Below are 22,261 nucleotides of genomic sequence, written 5' to 3' on the forward strand. Positions count from 1 at the left end.
ATCTTATAAATTGAGAATAATATCGAAGATTCCCTACGACCATGAATAGTATCATTTTGGTCAATATTACCTTTGGATTGGTATGGAGGGAGTAATCTTCAATTAAAATATAAAACTGATATAAAATTATAAACTATAAATTACAAAATTATTAGAGAATGATAAGCCTAGATAGCACCCTTTATTATTGATTTGAGAGGCGAGAATCCTTTTTATTATTGATTTGCTTAGCTTTTGGTTTCTCTCATTAGCAATAGATTTAATCAAAACCAATCCCTTTTATTTGTGACAAAATAAGGCACTTATTAATACAACCTTCCCTTGAGTTCTCCCATTAACTTACCGATATTGTGCTATATAACTAGTGAGTTTAAGGCTTTATAAATATTGTAATTTAGAGGCTCATGATAAGCCTAGCCAGCGGCTTTGTGTTTTTTTATAACACGGTTTATGGAATCATAAATGGGATTTATTTTGGTTATTTATGTGAGATCTCAATGTATATAGTGGATCATTTTGCATACATAATCAACTAGGGACTTGGTTAACAAGTGAAATATTGGGATGGTAAAGCCTGTATAAATCTTTGGTAATAGGTTTCCCAACTCCCCTTTAATACAAATTAGAGATTGAGTTCAATGTGGAACGTCTATTATGAAAGATTAAAACACACATTCTTTATAATATCCCAAAAGGATGTGCTTTTATCTGCAAGTTTGGTAAAATGAATGAATGTGCTTTTACCCACAAGTTTGTACCTCCAAGATTAAAACACAACTCACTACTTAGTCTAAATCGTAATGATTAAAACTTCATTTCACCCGAATGTCTCTAAATATTATCCTATCTCGTTATGCTTTATTTATGTTATTTAATTTTGTTTAGCAATCTATTTCAAGCCTCTTTTTGTTCGACTAAACTAAAATTATAACCGAGATTTATAGTCTAACCTTACCGTCCTTGTGGTTCGATCTCGACTACCCTACTACATAATTAACTTTTATAAATATTGTTTGATTGAGTAGTGCGTGACAAACCCCTCATCACTAATAAATAGAGGCTTTGTGGCATGTTTTTAAGTATCAGAATTTCTTTTTTAATTCTAAGGTTCTTTTGTCAAGTTTTAAATCATCTTGGTGTCTAATGCACTTTTATTGGGAGAGTGTGAGTAATTGTTGAATTTAACTCTTGCTTGGTTTCAAATGTTATCTCCCAATGAATTTCAAAGTTAAGATGATTTCACCCATTTTCGAGAAACATTTTTGTTTTAATCATATTCGTTAACCTCGGGTTAGGTGACTTGGTCCTATTTTGATAATTACTCGGTTTGAACTCCACATTCCCAAATAACGTTTGCGTAAACCCTTTCTTACCTAAACCATAAGTCACCTTACCACTTAATTTACCTCATCATTTTTACTTGCATATCGCATACAAATGTAGGATGGATTACCACATTAGATTGTGGTCGCATTTCGCAAGTTGTAATAGGTGAGAGGTTTTGGTTACTTATTTGCACTAAACTCACCAGTTCTCTCACGAGTGATGAGAAAAAACCCTGAGGAGTTTAGTATCTAGGTTGCTTATAGTCAACGGCTTGGTAATGTGTTTCTAATTGGGGGCTCCCCGTGTAATTGTTGGGAATTTAGTTACGTTTTTGCCTTTTCCCGCCATTGAATTTGTTTCATTGACATAATGTTGCATTTGTATTGCTTGAGTAATGTGGTTGTAATTATCCCATTGTTAACCCCTCAACGAACCCCATTTCACATGCTTATTCACACTTATTAGGGTTATTTCGGCGTCTTTAGCTTCCTATTTGATTTTCTATGAGATTTTAGCCCATTTGTAGGAAAGGAAGTAAAATGAGCGGAAATCATGCATAAATAAATATTAGGAGCCAACTTGACGATACTAATGGCCAAGCATAAGGAGGAGACGGAAACCAAATACTTGTATCAAGTAAATAAGGCAAGTGGGAGCAATACCCCATGACCTAGGGTAATCTCTACGGGTTTTGGGGCAGCATTGACGAAGGAGGCCATTTAGCCGTGCAGCTCGGGCAACCCAAGCATCAATCCGGACGAGCCAAGGCTCTGCTCAAGTGGATTCCAAGGCAACACTTCCCAGTAAGTGCCTAGATCGGGCGAGCTCACGACCAAGTCGGGCGATGCATCAACCTTTCCGCCTTTCAGCCACCTCACTTATCCTCCAAGTCAACTCTAATCTTGTGTCTCATATGTATATTTTAGTGAACCAAAGATGTTATTTGGGTAGGATACCCCTTTAAAGAGATCCATTGATAGGCTTAAAATCTGACTAGTGGTTAAAGGGATTGAAAGTACTACTCATATAAAAAAAAGTGCACTTTCTTTTCTGGTTATCCATATAAAAGAACACCACAGTTAAGCGTGCTTGGCTGGGAGTAGTCTTAGGATGGGTGACCTCTAGTGAAGGTTCCCAGGATGTACATGAGTGAGGACAAAATATGCTGGAAAAGACCCGTGTTGATTTGTAGGCCATGTACACAACCTCGCGAGCTACCTGAGTGACCGCTTCTAATCCAGGGTTTGGACAGGGGTGTTACTGTAACACCCCCCATACTCCAAGTGCCTTACCACGACCACTTAAGGTATGAGAATTCTACCATCTCGGTTACCCAAGGCAATGATAATCAAATGGACAATAACGAAACGTACTTAAATAGTAATAAAGTTTAAGTGATACAAACAAAATCCAAAACTGATAAAAGAAATACAAATGTTCTCAAAATCCAAACGACTAAAAGCAACTAGTTCATGACACAGCGGAAGACTCTACGACACGTGATGACTCTATCCCAGCTATCCCTCGTGTAAGCCATTATACCTGCTCAACAACTGCTCACCATCCTCGAATCGATCACCACAGTTTTTAAAACAATTAAACGGAGTTAGTACTGATTACACAAAACAACAGCTGCAATGAAACAACACTATAAACAACTCAATCAGCACAACTCAATCTCATCTCCACACACCTGACTACACACTGAAGTGTGTAGTCCTGCCAGAGTACCCATCGCAACAAGTACTCCTCGCCGCCAGTGGGGGGCCGCAGCCGTTCCCACCTAAGCCCCGCTCATCTCAACCGAGCGATAAACCCATGTTCATTAATGTGCACATCCCTTCTGTGGTGGGTTCCACAGAAGGCGAATCAAGGGCGTGAAGCCACTCCCGCAAGTGACTCCACTCAGCCAGGAACACACCCCGAAGATCATAGACAGTTATACAACAATCACTTTATACAAACAACAATTACCAAAACCAATGCCAATATGATAAAGAATCAACAACAACAACAATCACCAACAATACTATGTAACCAATACTGAGTAGGGAAACCCTACCTGGAATAGCAATCACCACAGATGATCTAGCAGCTAATCAGAATCTCTCCTCAATGAAACCTCCTTCTATAACACGTATACATACAATTACCACCACAATCATACAAATCACCCAAAACCCCCAACATTACCCAATTATGGTTTAACCAAACTTATCAAAACACTATGAAAATTATATAAAAAGCTTACCCTCGACACAACGATCACAACGGCGTAAAGAACGAGACAATCCGACACTCCTAGCCTTGGGATTTGTTAACAATGCGAGGGATGCAATTTACGTAACTGTTAATCTTCTCTTTGAAAGGTTTTTAGAGTTTTAAAAGTGATCAAACAAAGTGACAGAATCCCTTTTATATTAGTCTAGCATTATTAACAAAACCCGGCTAATCAACCCGTAAATTAAAACACACTTACTCGATCGAGTAAGTGGCTTACTTGATCGAGTGACCCTTACTCGATCGAGTCCCCAACTTACTCGATCGAGTACCCTACAGGCAGACTACTGTTTTGCGTAAAAAGCTACTTACTCGACAGAGCAAGCCCCACTCGATAGAGTACCCATAGACACATAAAATCGTAGTATTACAGTTACATCATGTATATATACCTTTATATAATTATGTGAAGAGACAACCCTCTTAGATTAGATTAGGAGTCAATTAGCCTTAATCTTTCCTTAATTAATATAATCTTTTCCTAATTACAACTTCAATTACTTCTAGATCTAGTATTGTTCATGGATTTCCTTGGGTTTTGTATGGAAGATTAGTGACTGGTCTTCATCTTTATTCAAGATTTCCTTCCTTTTATTGCTCATTAGTTGGTATTACTTCTTAATCTCTCTTTATTCACTTGTTAATCTTTTATTTATTACCTTGCTTAATCATCATGCTTACTTGTATTATGATGTTTGACAACATTGTTAGCATGATAATCGTGATGATGAGTGAGTAGTCTTCTAGTTAGGTTAATGTACGCGGGGGGGGGCGATTAGTGGGTAGATCCATGTTCTAATGAGTTCATTTGGTTGATTAATTGTTATTGTAGTTCTAGCCTAGTGCACATGTTATGTTTGATGAAATGCTTGATTGACGACCTCGCATGATTCTCTACCTATTCAACAATCCCCGTAAGAAAGCCTCAGGGATTGTTAGACCATGCACTATGTTAGTAGAGAGATCGGGTGTACGCCAGAAGCTAACCCGGCTCGACTTATGGACCGCAAGACCAAAAGTTTTGGTCCTATTTGTAACACCCCCATTTATTCGGGAGCCTTTAGCTAGACATTCCCAAATAAATAGAACTGTTACCATCTCGGTTTCCCGAGGTAGTGAATAACAAAGTACAACAAACCAAAGTGCTTTAATTAAAACTTAGGCGATTACATGTTTGTTACAAACTTACCAACTAAAACTTAATATAAAATCATTACAACTCGCAGCGGAAATAAATAAAGTGATATAATTGTTCTATGTGATCTAGACTTCAACTATGGTCCAAGTCGAGCTCTCATCCCAATGCTCCCGAGTCAGCTAATCTTTAGTACCTGTCAAATCTGTTCCCCATAAAACGGTTCACCGCAGGTGTTCACGAATACACGGTCAACCACAAGGTTGAGTAGGAATAAACTAAACAACAATAATAATCCAACCAAAATAGACATCCTTCAAATTCTCATCACTTCATCCATACAACTCACTTACGTCACTGGCAGTAGCACAACCCCCTTAACACCGTGCTATGCTCAACTCAACTGGTAGTGGTACTCTCATACCATGCTCAACTGGCAGTAGTACCCTCCGCACTATGCACAACTGGCAGTAGTAATCACTTACTATGCACAACTATCTCTGGCAGTAGTAATTACTTACCATGCACATCTGGCAGTAACGATTACTCGCTATGCACAACTGGCAGTAACACCCTCCGTGTTATGCTCAACTGAATAATCAACTCTCCATACCAAATATAACCAACAACAAATACTCAATAACAATCCCGTCATACAACTTAGCCAACATCTTAGCAAACACAAATATTCAATCTCCAATGATAAATCAAAATATTAACATTAATCTCATCAACCGTCACAATTAAATATACGTTCACTTAACAATAAAACCCGAGTTGAGTAGGAAATTCCTACCTGATAAGCAAATATTCCGTATACAACGCTCCAAGCAAAGCAAAGCAATCCAACACGTAGAAACCTAATTAAATCGTCTCAACAACTCCGTCATCTAATAATATCATTATTCCAATATTAATTCATTTATACTTTTATTTATTATTTATTAATCCACAATTTACATTATTTAATATCATTTTTATTCATAACTTATTAGTATTAATTATTATTACGAGATACGAATACCCGAGTCAGACTCACTTAAAAACCCGACTCGACCTACATATAACTACCCACATAAAAAGAACCGTGTAAGACTCACAAGAACCCTCCACCTCACGACACCATGCCCAAACTCCCCTTCATACACCTCCCCAAACACCCATGTAAACATGCCCAACCACGACCATCAAGCCTGCCACCCTTACCCACCAGATGCCTCCACTCCCAGCCACCAAACCACGCCCTAAACACCAGCTACAACCGACTCCAAGCTCACCACCATCATCACCACTGACCAACGGTGGTTCCAGGGGTGGTCCCTCCTCCTCTCAACCTATCAACCATACCCCAGCAGCAACCCAACACCGGCAGCAACAACACGAGGAATTCCTCCCCTGTTTTCCCGAATTCCGACCACCACCACACGAAACACGGCATATGGCCTCCCTAGACAACCCACCTTAGTCGACTAACCACCCTGGTCACACCCCTAGCCCAGCCTTGGTCAGAGTCAAGTGAAGCAGTGGTCAAACCGAGTTAATTCCATGGTTTCCAGCGAACAAACACTACCCACAAATTCCGGGTCAATCACCCACCAAGTCTGCGCCATTGACCACCTTTGACCACCCTTAGCCACCTACCATATTCGACCCACAACCCAGGTGCCAACCCAACCCGAACCCAGGTCAAAATGAGTCACAACAAGGGACAAAAATTCGGGTTCAACGTGTCCCGAACACCCACGAAAACCCAGTCATTACCCCACCCCTGACGGTCAACGGCGGTCAAACAGAGGTCCAGCCAACCCCCTGGTGCCCCACGGTCAAGGTCATGGTCAAAGCAAGTCCTATGGTGGTCTATAACTCGAGTTATTATAATCATAAGAAGCATACATTATATTGTGAGACGGTTGTATATATAAACTTACCTTGAGACGATAATAAAAGTTGAGTTCTTCCCTTTTCTCCCTTCTAAATCTCCCTCTCTCTCTCTCTTTTATGAATTATTTTCAGACTAATGAATTATAAAGACTATTGTTGAGATTTACCATCTATTTATATTGATAGGTTAAGGTTATAAGAAACCAATTAGGAAATTACTAAGAAATATTATTATATTATATCGTATTATATTGTTATTATTATTTCTATTACTATTATTATTATTATTATAATTATATAATCCCGTTACTAGAATTCCCAAGTCAACTTATAATCACGCCCTCTGACTCATTTATTATTTTATTATTTATTTATTCCGTCTTATTTTCAATTATTAAATATAAATGCTTTTAATTTATTATTCGAATTACGTAAATTAGTTATACAAACTTCACTAAATTACGGGGTATTACACTATTCTACCATGACCTTAACCAAATACTAGACTCATACCTTTGGACTTACCATTTGAACAACTCTATGATCTCATAACGCCCTAGTGTCTTTAACCAATTGTTTACATCTCTATTTTATTGCTTGCTTTGATTGTCCTTGTTGTTTACTTACTTTTCATTAGTTTAGCAGTATAAATCCTAACCCCTTAACAATTGCGACACTTGCATTCTTAGAGTAGATAGACTTAAAACCCAAAACACACTGTCTCGTGGATCGATCTCGACTTACCTACTTGCTAGTTGTTCGTTGAATTTATAAATGTGTTTGATGGAGTGAACAGCGACTCGCTCCGTATCATTGAGCAACATTTAGGGGGTAAGCACCTCATTGAGACCCTAAGTTGATATTTCTCATCCTTGCCCTCTTTATTTGATAACAATTAATTTTTATTTGTTTGCTTGATGACAGAGAAAATAGTTGGTTTGGACAGGTTTGATACATGACTATTACGTCGTATTTTACCCAGTTTTTCATACATTTTCATATCTCTTTTATGCTTTTTAGAGCGATTTTTTAAACCACTCTCGTTTATCCCTTTGATTTAGATTGTGCATATTGGAGCTAAAGAGGAAAGCGAGGCCCTGGGGTGTGAATCACTAACCACTCTCGTATTTTACCCAATTTTCCATGCATTTTCCCTTTGATGGATGAAGACAATTATTTTAATAAAGTGTTACTCTTGTCTTCGGTTAAGGACATCATTAGTGATTGCTTCAATTGGAATGTTGAGATATTTTTCTGGCATATATACTAGTGTTAATTCCGTGCAATTTGTACGGACGCAGTGGTTGTTGCCGGTGGTGGCTGGGACTGTAATTTCAATTTAGTTGGTTTTTTTTTTTTTTGTATGTTTACGAAATAAATGAGGTAAAATCGAAAAAAAGTAAACAAATTTGTACGAGACAATAAAATGAGGTAGAAAATAGCAATTAGGCCAAATAATTGTCCACCACTCCACTAGTGACTTGCTGACCTTGACCAGTTGATGGATCAAAATGAGGAACAAGTTGTAATACGACAATAATGAATCTCACGTGTCTCCAACTAATTGGCCACACCTCTCCTACGACCTTGGCATCATTACCCGCCATTACCGCATCAAATCCTCCTCAAAATCATCCCCCCCCCCCCCTAAATTCCCCCAATTCCCTAAATAATGACCGGCGATCGGAAACACCGCCGGCGAAGCCCCAAATCCCCATTACTCTCCGACAAACACCGCCGTAACAACCACCGAGACTCCCCCTTTGACCCGTCGGAGGTCGGATTCTCCGGCGCCTCGTTTTCCGGCGCCGTATTTAACCTGTCGACCACCATTGTCGGTGCCGGAATAATGGCGCTGCCGGCGACATTCAAGCAGCTGGGGTTAATCCCCGGCGTAACCCTAATTGTGCTAGCTGCATTTCTAACTCAAGTCTCCATTGATATGATTCTCCGGTTTAGTAAATCGTCGAAATCGTCGACTTATGCTGGACTTGCTGGGGATACCTTTGGTGGAGTTGGGAGGACTGTGCTTCAGCTTTGCATTGTTGTTAATAATTTGGGAATGCTTGTTGTTTACTTGATCATCATTGGTATCATTCTTAACTAGTACCTCTCCATTTTATCTCTCATTTTGCTTTCGCTTTTTATTTATACTCTCTCTGTGCCCGATCATTTGTTTACCTATTCCATTGGATGTGTTTCTCAAGGATAAATTGATCACCCACAAGCTACTTTTTCCACTTGTCATTCAATGACAATATCTACAAATGGTCCCTCTACTCAGCTCGTTGGTCTTTGTGCCAAAACTAAAGATAAACAAATGACGAGGATGGAGGGAATACCAATGTTGATGGCTTCAGGATGTATTCAATACAATCGATCTGCCACTGCCACTCATTGTTTTTGGTTATAAAGATACGTAGAGGTTCAAATAATGGTTATAATGAGATCATTACAAGTGATTGCTTCTTCAAGGTGATATTCAACAGAATTGTTGGGAGAAGCGTAAAGTATTATTTTCGTCCGAGAATAAACTTTCGAGTTTGTTTTGCAAAAATATTGAGTATAAATGTGTGGTTGAAATATGAAATTTGAATAATGATTTCAAATTGTTAAAAAGGAAACATTTTTCTAATGAAATTTATCAATGTGCATCCCAAAATGGAAAAAAAAAGGAGGTTAATTGATGAATAGAGGGAGTGGTTGCTGACGCCTTTGTGTGATGATAACCAAGATCCTGATTTGAGGATGCCATGACAATGAGGTGGTGTACTGGTATGGTCATTACATGGTCTCGTTGTACCTTCACGACCCTAGAGTGGAGTTTGAGCCCCGTTTCTATAAATGCTCTTTCTGAATTCTGGCTTGACTTTGAATTAGAAACACAAAAAAAATTTCTTCTAAATTGTCAAATTGGTTTTGTGCATAATATTTACTTAAAAAAGGAATGATGACAAATGGGCAGGGGATGTGCTGGCTGGAACGTGGACGGAGGGAGTACACCATAGAGGGCTGATGGAGCAGTGGGTTGGTGATCATTGGTGGATATCACGCTCTTCCTTGCTGCTTCTCACTACCATTTTTGTAATTGCACCTCTCATTTCTTTTAAGCGTGTGGGTAAGCTGTCTCTTTTCTCTCCCTTTTCTTAGTAGATGCTGTAATGAATATTTAGATGGCAAGTTGATATCTATCGTTTGATGGCATCTCAAATATAAAAAAGTTTTATTACTCCCAGTCTCCCATGTATGCGAAGGACTCGTTATCTTCAAGGTCAATCCTTTTTATTCGGAGTATGATAGAATTTAGTAAATATGACTCGCTATATTGTATGCACATAGCTCATACCGTGAAGTTGCAATTCATGTAATTTTCAACGTAATTTAAGTTGTAATCCTCGGTAATCAACTTCTCTATTTATTCACCACACTAACACAGCCCACACGAGTAAGGATGCTTATTGCCAAGAATGCCAACCCCATTAACCCACCGTAAGCAAAAGTCTTTATGACACTAGGATAATATTATATGTGTAGTGCCCATAACACTGAGGTTGTGTGTATCTTGAGCCTTTCATTGGCACTTGTGTAGTCAATTAAATGTCTTAAGTTTATCTGGACTCATTTGTCCACAAATTTGAGCTGGTCATGTTCATATATAAGAAGATTGCGCTTTGATTATCTCTTACTAGTCAAAGTAAAGAACCGTCCTTGGTGAGGCTTTCTGGGGGTCCACATAATTGAACAGTTTAAAAAGTACTCCTATAAACTATTTCCCAACCTTTTCTTGATCTTGATTAATGATGAAGTCCAAAGTGCGAACCATTGATTGTCACTAGATCTTTTGAAGTCGGACATTGTTAGTCCTGCACAGGCATAGTGACCACAACCAAAGACTATTAGTTTATGCATCAAGTCCTGAATGCTCTGTCAAGCAGCGGCATTGCTGTTGGTCAAGTCATTTTCTAACACTATGCCATTTCACTCCTCGTCAAGAAGTGTAAAGATCTTGAATTTTTTTAATGTTCAGGAGACAAGTCAGTTAAATCCCGATTTTTATCACTTTCTCCTCCTCTCCTTTTTAGGTTTTTTTCTTCTTTGTTCTTTCCGTCTATAGACGGTTCAAGTTACAATACATATTAACCGGCCCTAATTTATTTTCGGACTCAAGCTTTGTGTTTGTTTCTATATTCAGTTCTTGCTTCTTTTAGTATTGGGTATTGACTGAGTTACAATACATATTACCCGGCCAAACTAGTTTCCTTCAAAATAAAAGTCGCCAAGTTTGAGAAATAACTGTCGTTGATCAGGAATCGAGTATCCATCCGTTGCTAACTATACCAAACTGTTTTGACTCGTTTTTCACAGTTTCACTATAGGTGTTTGTTAAACCGGTTCATACCATTTTATGATTATTCCTATGTTTAAGCTTTTTCTATGTTTTTGCTGTTTACAAGATGTCATTTTGCATTTTGCAATCGCATGGTGGTAAAAGTTTTGTATCCTTTTTTTTTTTGCAGATTCTCTAAGGTATACATCAGCCTTATCAGTTGGTTTGGCTGTTGTATTTGTTGCAATTACAGCAGGAGTTGCTATAGTAAAGTTGTTGGAAGGAACCATTGAAATACCTCCGTTATTTCCTGAAGTGGTAGACCAAGCATCGTTCTGGAAGCTGTTCACGACTATCCCAATTCTAGTCACTGCCTATATTTGCCACCATAATGGTAATTTTGTACCTTTAATTTGCTTCATTCCGAGTTGCATAAGGTCTAAAGCCATGGCATCTATACCATACATTAAATGCCGAACATATTATGGTTTCGTTGATTGCCACTAACCTTGTCCTGAACTGAATCATATTCCAGATTTTATTTTAGCACATGACATTTCAGCAGCGATAGGACTTCTAAATCAATCAGTTTGCTTGTTACTATCTCATGTTCATCTTTTAGCGTATCAAACATTCATTACATTTTGTGTCGTCACTTATATTAGAACTGCTGTATGTTGGCTATTAATTCCTGCACAAAAGCATATACATACGATATTACATATGGGGCGAACTTATTAACCATATAATTATATGAGGAATGCTTGAGGATTTGTATTAGTCTCATATGTGCATGTTCAAGAGTCAGTGGTTCCAATTAACATTAATTGTTTCCTCTTGGCAAAATTTGCAGTTCATCCCATTGAGAATGAGCTAACAGACCCTTCCCAGATGAAGGCGATTGTAAAGACATCACTATTGTTATGCTCATCAGTGTATGTTACGACAAGCTTTTTCGGGTTTCTTTTGTTTGGGAAAGAGACTCTCGATGATGTCCTCTCCAACTTTGATGGAGATCTTGGGGTTCCTTATAGCTCACTTCTAGATGATATTGTTAGAGTGAGTTATGGGGTCCACTTGATGCTTGTTTTCCCGATTGTTTTCTTTTCGTTGCGACTCAACGTTGATGGACTGCTCTTTCCATATGCTTTACCTATAGCATATGACAGTAAAAGATTCTACACAGTGACAGTATTTCTAATGGCTTTTATATTTCTGGGAGCAAATTTTGTGCCTAGCATCTGGGATGCATTTCAATTCACGGGGGCTACTGCTACTATTTCCGTTGGATACATCTTTCCAGCTTTAATCGCATTGAGGTATTTCCCTTTCTTATTCCTTCCTGTTGGAAATATGTGAGCTATTCTGTAGGAAGTACAAGGTTCTTGCCCTTGTAGACTATGTTCTTCAACTCTTCACATCAACTCACGTGCCCATTTCTGACACTCGACACCCGGACATGGGTTTGATCCTTCGCCACTTCATTTTAAGCCAATAACATTAGAACTTTTCATGAAATAGTTGAGTATGACAGTTGGACACAGCTTATAGCCTATAGATACTCCACAGTTACGTTTCTTTGAGAAATACAGCAATAATGTGAATTTTTTTGGATCTGACTCTGTAGATGTCGGAATACATTGATTCATCCTGAGATTATTTGGCACTTACCATGAGGTCCAACAGTTTGCAACCAGTTGGCTCAATTTTTTTTATAACATAATTTTTTCAAACATCAGTGGAACTTATGTTTTTTTAATGGAAACGAGATTCTTCCTCGAACAAAAGGGTATCGTGAAATGAAAATTTGATGCTGCAGTACTTCCTCACATGGAAAAACTTGAAACTTGAATCATTGTTGTTTTTGCATGAATTATATGTTCAGTGTTTACTTTCAAGGGTTATGGTGCTTAAACTTGAATCATTGTTATTTTATACTGGGCATGATTTTTTTTTACTGATAAAGAAATTTATGATTGGATTTGTACTGTCCTGCAGAGACAACCATAGCATTGCAACTAAGAAAGACCGATTATTATCCTGGGTCATGATTCTCTTGGCAGTCTCATCAAGCACTGTGGCCATTCTAAGTGACATGTACAGCTTCTTTGTCTCAAAGAATGGTCATAAAAGCTGATACCTTGGGTTGTTTCGGCATTAATGCCTTACACTACCACTCTTGGCTTTGTCCTTCGACCGATACTAGACGACATTCAATGTTTCAGGCAAGAACTCTGTCACACTCCACTTTGCCATCTGACCTATACTAGACAACGTTCCATGTGTCACGCAAGAAGCCATCTCATCCATGGATTCACACAATCAAAAAGTTTGTATAGACACGGCGTTTAGAACATTCATTAACACAAGCATTTGCACAAGAGTTGGGAGATATAATTTTATTATTTTTTAATGGAAGACCGATTTTTTCAGTGATTAATATAGGATAGAAGTTGTAATTTATTTGTAGATAGATCCCGCTCTTTGTTAGGGTGAAACCCTAACTGGAAATGATGTAATAGTTGAATATGGTGTACACATAACACTTCTTGATAAGTTGATAGTAATTTTGTGAGAAAATTTACTTTCATACAGTTGATAATTTTTGGTTTTTTCCGTCTGTCCAGTTTGTAAACACTGTCAATTGCAATTTACAACTAATGTTTGAGTTAATAATTAAGATGTGAATCATATTCTTTTTGGACTATCTGAGTACCCTTTTTGATGTTTAATGTCAGCTTTTGGCTATCAGCATAAGGCGATGAGCCGATGAGGTAGAGAAAATGGGACAAGGATTCTCTTAATTTACTTCTCCGTTGCTTAATCAATAGCCGAGATTTAATTCAAGTAAATCTATTACTTTTCTCCGTATTATCTAATTTATTATCTAATCAAGTAACTTGACTTTGAATAGTTCATGATTAGGGCACATTTGTTCACAATTGACACTGAGTCGAACACAAAACAGCTTTGTGATAGATAGCACCTTTGAAACAAAGCAATATTATCGTAATGACTCACCGTAAACCGAATTAACGTGACTCAACTCATGCATGAATTACTGGTTTATTATGTCTACAAAGTTTCTGTTGAAGGCTGAATTTCTAAGGCTCTTAATTGATCGGAATTGCACGCCATGCGGGATTAATTAATTATCGTAAAAGAAAAAAGACACTGGCAGAGTGGCAGTTTTTTTTTTTTTTTTTTTTTTTTTTTTTTTTTTTTTTTTGACAAAAAAACAACAAAAGATTTACAAGAGAGCTCTCTGAGCAAGATTATGAGTTATTCTATTCACTCCCCTAGGACAGAAACTAAGAGAGCAACAATGAAAATTAGACGCAATAGACTTAATATCTTGGATAATGCAGTTGATAGATGCAATCGGCTTCTCCACTCCCGCAACCTGCAAAACCAAGTTAAGACAATCTGTAACCAGTCTAACATGAAGGAACCCTTCGTTCGAGGCCCATTTGAGCGCCGTGAAAACTGCAAGTCCTTCGGCATGCAGGGCATAAGAGGCAAACGAGCGAGCGTGAGCAGTATTCCTTAAGGTCCCATTATCATCCAATAAGCACCACCCCAGGCCAGCGCTTCTATCAGCCCTCCAAGCAGCATCACACTTGACAGTACAAACATTTCCGCATCCAGGTCCACCAACGATCCAATAGGGGAAGGAGTTTCTAATCCTCTTAGCTAAACCAAAACCTGGGGAAGAGTCCATCAAAGGCGCTCGAAGAAGGCTAGCCTCCTTATTGCACACAACCTCCTTCATACACTGAATGTCACCAAGAATAGAATGTAAAGCACTCATAGGCCAAGGGTGACGATTTTTGAAGACCATCTCGTTCCTGCAACACCAAATTCGCCAGAGGGTAGCGATTAGGGGGAAAAGGAGAGAGTTAGGATCCTGGGCCAATAAGGAAATAAGTAACCCAGTTAATGACCCAAACCCTAGCATCAATGTCCACCACTCCCGTGAGTCTAAGTCCTAAAGGACAGCCAAACCATAGAGCCTTTGCAAAGCTACAGTCTCTGAAAAGATGAGAAAGAGATTCCACACAAGGAGATGAGCCATCACAAAGAGTACAGAAGGAACGCCAATTCATTTTTCGTTTGAGGAATTCAGAGCTCACTGGTAGGGCATTAGCCATAAATTTCCATAAAAACACCTTAAGTTTGTTAGAGATAGGTAACTTCCAGAGCTTAGATCTGCAAAAGGCCACAATAGTTGCAGACATTCTAGAAAGATCAGCAGTCGAGGTAGGTCCATTAGTTAAGGCCATAGCAACAACATAGTATCCCGACTTGACAGTGAATGCACCATGTTTAGAGAATTTCCAATAGAAAGAGTCATTCGAGGGTTGAGACGGGAAATAAGTTGCGAGGATTCTCTTTGTAACGTCCTCACCCGGATCGAAACCAAGAGAAGAGAGGTCCCATCTCCTATGACTATCATGAAGGTCACCAACCAGTAACGCGGAATCAATAGGAGCATCAATAAAATTCCCACAAAGATCAAGAAGACTATAACCCTCTATCCATTTGCTCTTCCAAGCATTAAGACGAGAAGAAGATCCAATAGTCCAAGCAATATTGTTGTAGATAAGATCGGATCCCCATACAAGGCTTTTGAGAGCCCAAGACGACGCTTGGGGAGCCTTCCAACGATTCTGGAATAAAATATCATCTTGATAAGTGTATTGGATTAGGAATGAGCAGGTTCAGAAAACAAAAGGGGCAATTTATGGACTATACAACCAGTTGTATATGTTGTATCGTGTAGAATCTAAACTTTGTGTCAAAGTATCCGAGCTTTATATTAAAGAACTAGTATTGGTACCCGGCTTCGCCCGGGCTACCTCTACTTACCATTATTTTTTTTTTCATTAAATAAAACTACTTAAAGTTGCATAACTTATAAATTTATCATTAATATATTTTTCTATGACATATCCTAAAATTACGCTGAAATAAATTTTGAGACAAATTCGCTACTCCCGCTATTAAAATTTTACTCTTATTAATGAAACAATAGTAATAACATTTCACTACTTGCCCGTAACCATTGTTACTTTCACTACTTCCGCAGTTTCGCCGTAATTATTGTTACTGTCACTACTGCCGCATTAATATTGATAATTTCACTACTCCCGCCGTAATTATTGTTACTTTCTCTATTACCGCATTAATATTGATTATTTCACTACTCACGTTGTTGTTTCTACCACTTTCACTAATCTCGCTGATAATATTGTTACTTTTATTATTTAAATGAGTGATTACTATCATATAACTATATCCAATGTTACTACAATTTTTTTATTTACTGATGCAATTACTTTTACTACGTAGGCATGTAATTTGAAGAGGATTATATATTACATATATGCATTAAATCAAGTCGAAGGAATTATGCAATATTATATATTATGGAATCTAACTTGAATTATTTATAACCTACTTATATTATATTTTTGTATGTTAAATAATTAACATCTCTATACATCTAATAACTTATAAAGTTTAATAAAATTGTATAGATTTTAAATTTAATATATAATTTCATGATGATAATAATTAATACCATAAGTGTGTATGTTTATACTAATTTATTATTTTATTTTAAGGAAATTGACCATCTTCTAGTATTTTATAAATATTTAGGAAAATTACCAGATATCTTCTTTCTTTTAGTCTCCTTGAAATTGACCATCTTAATTAATTAGTTATTTTATTTTAAGGAAATTGATCATCTTAATTAATTATTTTATTTTAAGGATATTGACCATATTTTAGTCTCTTACAAATGTTTAGGAAAATTATCAAGCTTCTATATAATTTAATTTTAAACCAAACTATATAATATTTGCATTTAGATCCCTTAATTGGGTCCATCATACGGTGCTATTGATTTAAAACTATATAGTATAATTAATTTGTATAACTTTCTTTAATTACATTGAAATTCCTTGGTTTCTAGATTTAATATATAGTATTGATTAGATTTATATATTTAAATAAATCTGAAATATTAAATTAGAATATTATTAAAGAGCAATCATTATTTTTTACTAATTAAATTACAAATTTAATGAATTATGATTTTTTTTTTTTTGGAAATCTAGATTGATTTATTTACCTTTTAATTGTTTCCAAAATATAACATATTTATATTGTATTTGTGTATGTTAAATAACTAATATCTTTATACTAATTAATATCATAAGTGAGGCCTATTTATTTTAAGAAAACTTACCATATCGTGGTATTCTCTAAATTTATATTTTAACCAAAACTATATAATAATATTTACATTTAAGTCACTTGTCCAGGTCCATCACACAGTGCTATGATTAAAAACTATATAGTATAATTAATTTGTATAAATTTATATAATTACATTGAAATCACTTGTTTCTGGAATTAATATATAGTATTGATTGATTGATTGATATGAGCTTTATTAGAAAGTATTGAGTTCATCCATTTAGACATTAAAAACATGCACTTTAAATTAACTCAGAAAGAATACACATAAGCTCGGGATTCTTTTTTTTTTTGAGGAAGTAAGCTCGGATTCTTATACTTGGTTGTACCATACTTATGGTACAACTGAATGTATAATCCTATCTGTCCAAAAGGCTAATTTGTCGGAAAGTGAAAATGCATGCTGGCAGTGTACAAACACCTAATTTACAGCTGGAACACCACCTAATCATCAAACTTCACACCCTCCATACAATTTACTCAACGCATCAGCATCACTTCATCTGCAACATTTATTCAATCATGGATAACGTATGCAAACTAGGCATTTATTTCAAGCATATATACTTCATTTTTCTACTTAGGGACATTATTGTCATTTTTCTTATTTGATAAAATCTAAATATATGCGGTATACTTGACAATTTCTCATTTTTTCGGACATCTCATTTAAACCGGAAAAAAACCCTCCATCTACTTCTTAAAAATTAAAATCAGGTTTCAGATAAAATTGTCAGAGTTTAGTGTAGAAGCCCAGCATTCGAGTGACAACAATTTGTCGCGTTAACAAACTCAGGCTCAACTTACCCAATCTAATAATACTTCATGCTCGCCTTTAAATAGTTCAGAAAAATGATATTGCACTTGTAAAAAAAAAATTCAGTGGTGAACGTCTTTAATAGGAGTATATCAAGTATATGATTTTGGATTTTCACAGATAGGATGACTTTACATGAAACTTACAGCCAGTATATATGATCTAATACCAGAATGGCTGCTACTTGCGACTGCAATTGAATGTGCATTAGCACAATGTAGAGCCACAATTTCTGCGTACATAAGAATGGAATAGTCCCCACGGAACCAAAACGAAATAAAGAATCAACAAACAAACAAATTACACAAGATAATGAAAGAATACGCTTGGAATCTCGCTTTCATGGTTCGACCATACCTAAAACCGCCCTTTCTTTATCACACGCTTCTATCGCCAATATGGCAGGAGGACAAGCATCAGAAACCCAAGGGCGAGAAAATACAACAAACCTCCCGAGATTCTTGCAGTCACAACCTGTTGCATTTTCGTCTCCAACTCAATTTTGCTGGGTTTGGAGTACAGATACGTACACTGTCCAGTATATTTTCCTACAAAATTCTACTGCTGTATATGCTAACCTTGATTAGTTAGCCTGTTCGCCGATCAAATCAAGACCAACTAGCAAAAATGAAATCCCTTGAAAAAGCAAGAAATAGAAGTGAATTCCCTGCGCCGAGAGTAGACTTCTGGCAGCTGCTGTCAATAAAAGGAACGCAAGGGACAGTTCCTTCATGTAAATCCTATTGCGCTTAATTTTCTTCTTCTTGGACAGATTTTGCTCCTGATTTACTAATTCCTCCATTTCTTCAAGTTTAGGTTCGGAAGAGTCCCTTCTGTGTACTAGCTCTTTCTCGGCTAAAGCAACAAGGTCTCCCTCAGAAGAACGCCCTGATTTCTTTGTGACAACCCACTCATATGCACTACCCAATTGGAATAAACCGGAAATCATGGCGTTAAACTTGGTGACTGACATTGTATTCTCAAAGAGAAGGTAGGGAACAATGAATGGGAAGGATTTTGGGGCTGGAAGGATGTTTAGGAGAGACATAATAGCGGGAATGTAGCACACAACCCAAGCAGGAAGCTCGGCCTCAGGAATGAACATTGTCATAGGCAGGATTACGCAGAAGAGAGTGAACGAGTAAAAGGGCAAAACTAGTTTCCTCAGAAGGAAGAAGAGAAATATCATATTGGCCTTCTTCCAGATGCTAATCTGCAAGTTAAAAGCAGGACATAGTTAATGACTTGATGTCAAACCAACCAACGTGAAATTTGATATGATTGTTAGAATGTAAAATGTGAGATTGTTTCTTAAGTTACCTTTGATTTAATGACATCAGGTAAACAAAGCCGGAATAACTGCATTGGCCCCGAATGCCATCTATGCTGTTGCTTTCTATATGCTTCATAAGATTCCGGTAATTCACACTGACACTACAAAACCAAGTTACAATGTACAAAATCCGTCAAAATCTATGGTAAAAGAAATTCCAATAATGAAATAAAGCAAGTAGTTAAGAAAATCAAACCAACTACAACTACTCCGTAATTATTTAGCTAATAAACGCCTACATAAAACAAGTGGTTTATGAAAATGACAATGGGTTAGTAGCAATACCTCAACATCATTAAGGTATACAAATTTCCAGCCTTTAAGATGGGCACGGACCGCAATGTCCATATCCTCGACAGTGGTCCTCTCTAACCACCCGCCAGACTCTTCAAGTGCCTTAATTCTCCACACGCCTGCTGTCCCATTGAACCCAAAGAAGTTAATGAAGATGCCATTCACTTGCTGCTCCACTTCAAAGTGGAATGACAAGTTTATGTATTGCAATCTAGTTAGCAAATTCTCGTCTTTGTTCACAAATGACCACCTTGCTTGTACTAGCCCCACATCTTCATTGTCCTGCCATTTAAGTCACGTTCACATCAACATATATCACAATATAACTTAATACGCATGAGAGAAAGTTTTCCTAGGTAGAGCCACACTCACAATCAGGTTACCATCAACCCCTTTTCATGAACTACAGTTCTACTATGACAAATCATGATCGCTTAATTTAGGAAAATATAGTCCAACACACCAACCAATAGAAAGTCATAAAGAACATGAACTTTGCCTCATGATTTCAAACACGAAAAAGAATTGCCATAGTTTCCGAAGGAGTACTAATGACATATTGACATAGTATTAAATATTGGCTGCGAGTCCATGACACCACATTTTGATCAATTTACCAAGGCTTTACAGGTTTACCCAAGGGCATTACTCTAAACACTAACATTAAATTGCCGAAACAACAGAAAACAATAACAAAACTATTTGACAGATACTAAAGATGGAGTGAAATTCTATTTACAAGAATTTGGGTCATCTTAACTGAAGCCAATTTTAAAGAAATTTAACAGCAACACCAATGAATTCAAACTGCTCAGACAATATGTCAATGAAGTAGTGATTGATTACCTTGAAATGGATGACCGTCCGCATGAGAAAATCGGGAGTGGGTTGAAAATCAGCGTCAAAAATGGCAACAAACTCATAATCCTGAACATAGCTACAGGCCATAGCAGACTTAAGATTACCAGCTTTGTAGCCACCTCTATCAATCCTATGCCGATATATAATGTTGGCACCTTTCCCCTTCCACTTTTCCACCTCCTCTTTAATCAGCATTTGCGTAATTGAATCATCAGAATCATCCAATACTTGTATTAGCATCCTCTCTTTCGGCCAATCTAAGTTACATACTGCACCTATACTTTGTTGATACACCTACATACAACACCACCCATATTTAAATTTTTTAAAAAAAGTCTTTCAAGTTTGTAAAATCAATAATTCCCCTAACCTTAGTGAAAAGTTCTTAACTTTAATGGTCAAATTAACCAATTAGGATCCTTTTCATTGCCAAAGTTTGTACCGAAAAATAGTGAAATGGTTACGTTTGACATTTTAAATTTTTAATTGATTAACCCTCCATAATTAGCTAAGCCATCAACAAATTCAACAAACCTTTTTTTCATGAGGAAATAGGGTTTTTGTAACCGCGTTTTCACATTCTTTTTTCCAAACATTCATGTATTGTCATCCAGGCCGTAAAACGGATTTTTTGTAACAGCGTTTTCAAATTTTGCATTTCATTTCAGCTAAGATGGTTATGTTTTTCCGTTCATGGAGCTGCTTACAGAAGAATTTGCGTTCATAGGGCGAACTAATGAAATAATAATGCAACAACGAACAAAAATTTAAAACTTAATACAAAAAATCATTGAAGAACATCCATGAAATAAAGTTATTAGAAATTATAGAATAAGAGGGGGTCATACCTCGCGCTCATTGCACATAGGGATCTGAACAAGAACCATAGGAAAATATCCACCACCATCACCACCCTCAATATCAACGGAACCCACCTTTGGAACCGGCTTAATTCCCCTGAACCGGATCCAAAAACAACCCAAACACAAAACCAAGCGGTCTAACGACTGTATAAGAAACAAGACCACACACGCATTTGTGACCCATTGTAGTACCGGGGCTAAATAACCCACCCGAACCGCAATCCATTTATCGCAAACCCAATTCAACAAAACCCGAATCCCCAAACCCCCTTTTCCGCCGGCACCAACCACCTCCATAATCAACAGTACAATCGACAAGTAGAGTATAGCCTTGATGAAAGACTGGAATCGGGTCCGGGTTACCGGGTGGGGTTTGACCCGGCGTCGGAAAATATGACCGGCGGCACGGTGGGCCTTGAGAAGTAAGACCCAGGTGAGTTGCTTGGCGTTTTTGCCTCGCATTTTGGGGTGATGATCGTAATTGTAATTGTCGTCGTCGGAAGACGACGTCGTATTGTCGATTTCAGAGATGGACCAGTTATTAGGAGTGTCCATTTTGACGACAACGGGTGTTCCTCTGTGTTGTTGTTTAGGTTGGGCCCATAATGGCGCCATTGTTGTACTGTGAATTGAGGTTTAAGAAGTAGAAAGAAGAGAATGGTGGTATTGTTGTTGTTGAAGAATTGTCCGGGGGGAGGGAGATATAGAGAAGGAGAGAGCGGGCAAGGAAAGTGATAGACAGAAGGTATGGTGGAGTTGTAAGGTAAGTGACAGCTCAACACGTCTTCAGCCTACTAAACATACTTCCCCTCCTCGTTCAACTCTCGAATTCTCGATACATACATTTCAAATTTTCAAGTTCAAAACCGGACTCTTG

The 22,261-nt window shown here is 37.4% G+C and overlaps 3 protein-coding genes across 3 annotated transcripts; 1 reads left to right on the forward strand and 2 right to left on the reverse strand.

The window, feature by feature from the left end:
* The first annotated feature begins 8,243 nt into the window (after positions 1–8,243).
* Positions 8,244–13,559, forward strand: LOC141597032 (amino acid transporter AVT6A-like). The gene is made up of 5 exons (XM_074417349.1): positions 8,244–8,712; positions 9,588–9,740; positions 11,140–11,343; positions 11,803–12,268; positions 12,948–13,559. The coding sequence occupies exons 1-5, from the start codon at positions 8,295–8,297 to the stop codon at positions 13,084–13,086; spliced, it is 1,380 nt and encodes a 459-aa protein (XP_074273450.1). The 5' UTR covers positions 8,244–8,294; the 3' UTR covers positions 13,087–13,559.
* Positions 13,560–14,199: 640 nt separating this feature from the next.
* LOC141595450 (uncharacterized) lies at positions 14,200–18,516 on the reverse strand. Its single transcript, XM_074415419.1, has 4 exons — positions 18,483–18,516; positions 18,180–18,265; positions 14,882–15,619; positions 14,200–14,724 (listed from the first exon to the last, which is right to left on the reverse strand). Exons 1-4 carry the CDS (start codon positions 18,514–18,516, stop codon positions 14,200–14,202), a joined length of 1,383 nt encoding a protein of 460 aa, XP_074271520.1.
* Positions 18,098–22,238, reverse strand: LOC141597033 (putative xyloglucan glycosyltransferase 9; the record flags this gene model as incomplete). The annotated part of the gene is given in 5 exon segments (XM_074417350.1): positions 18,098–19,246; positions 19,354–19,467; positions 19,652–19,942; positions 20,507–20,815; positions 21,370–22,238. Coding segments are annotated over 5 exon segments (1,974 nt in total). The 3' UTR covers positions 18,098–18,616.
* Positions 22,239–22,261: the final 23 nt, after the last annotated feature.

This window comes from Silene latifolia, chromosome 8 (genome assembly GCF_048544455.1).
Source record: "Silene latifolia isolate original U9 population chromosome 8, ASM4854445v1, whole genome shotgun sequence".
In the NCBI taxonomy this organism is placed as follows: Eukaryota; Viridiplantae; Streptophyta; class Magnoliopsida; order Caryophyllales; family Caryophyllaceae; genus Silene; species Silene latifolia.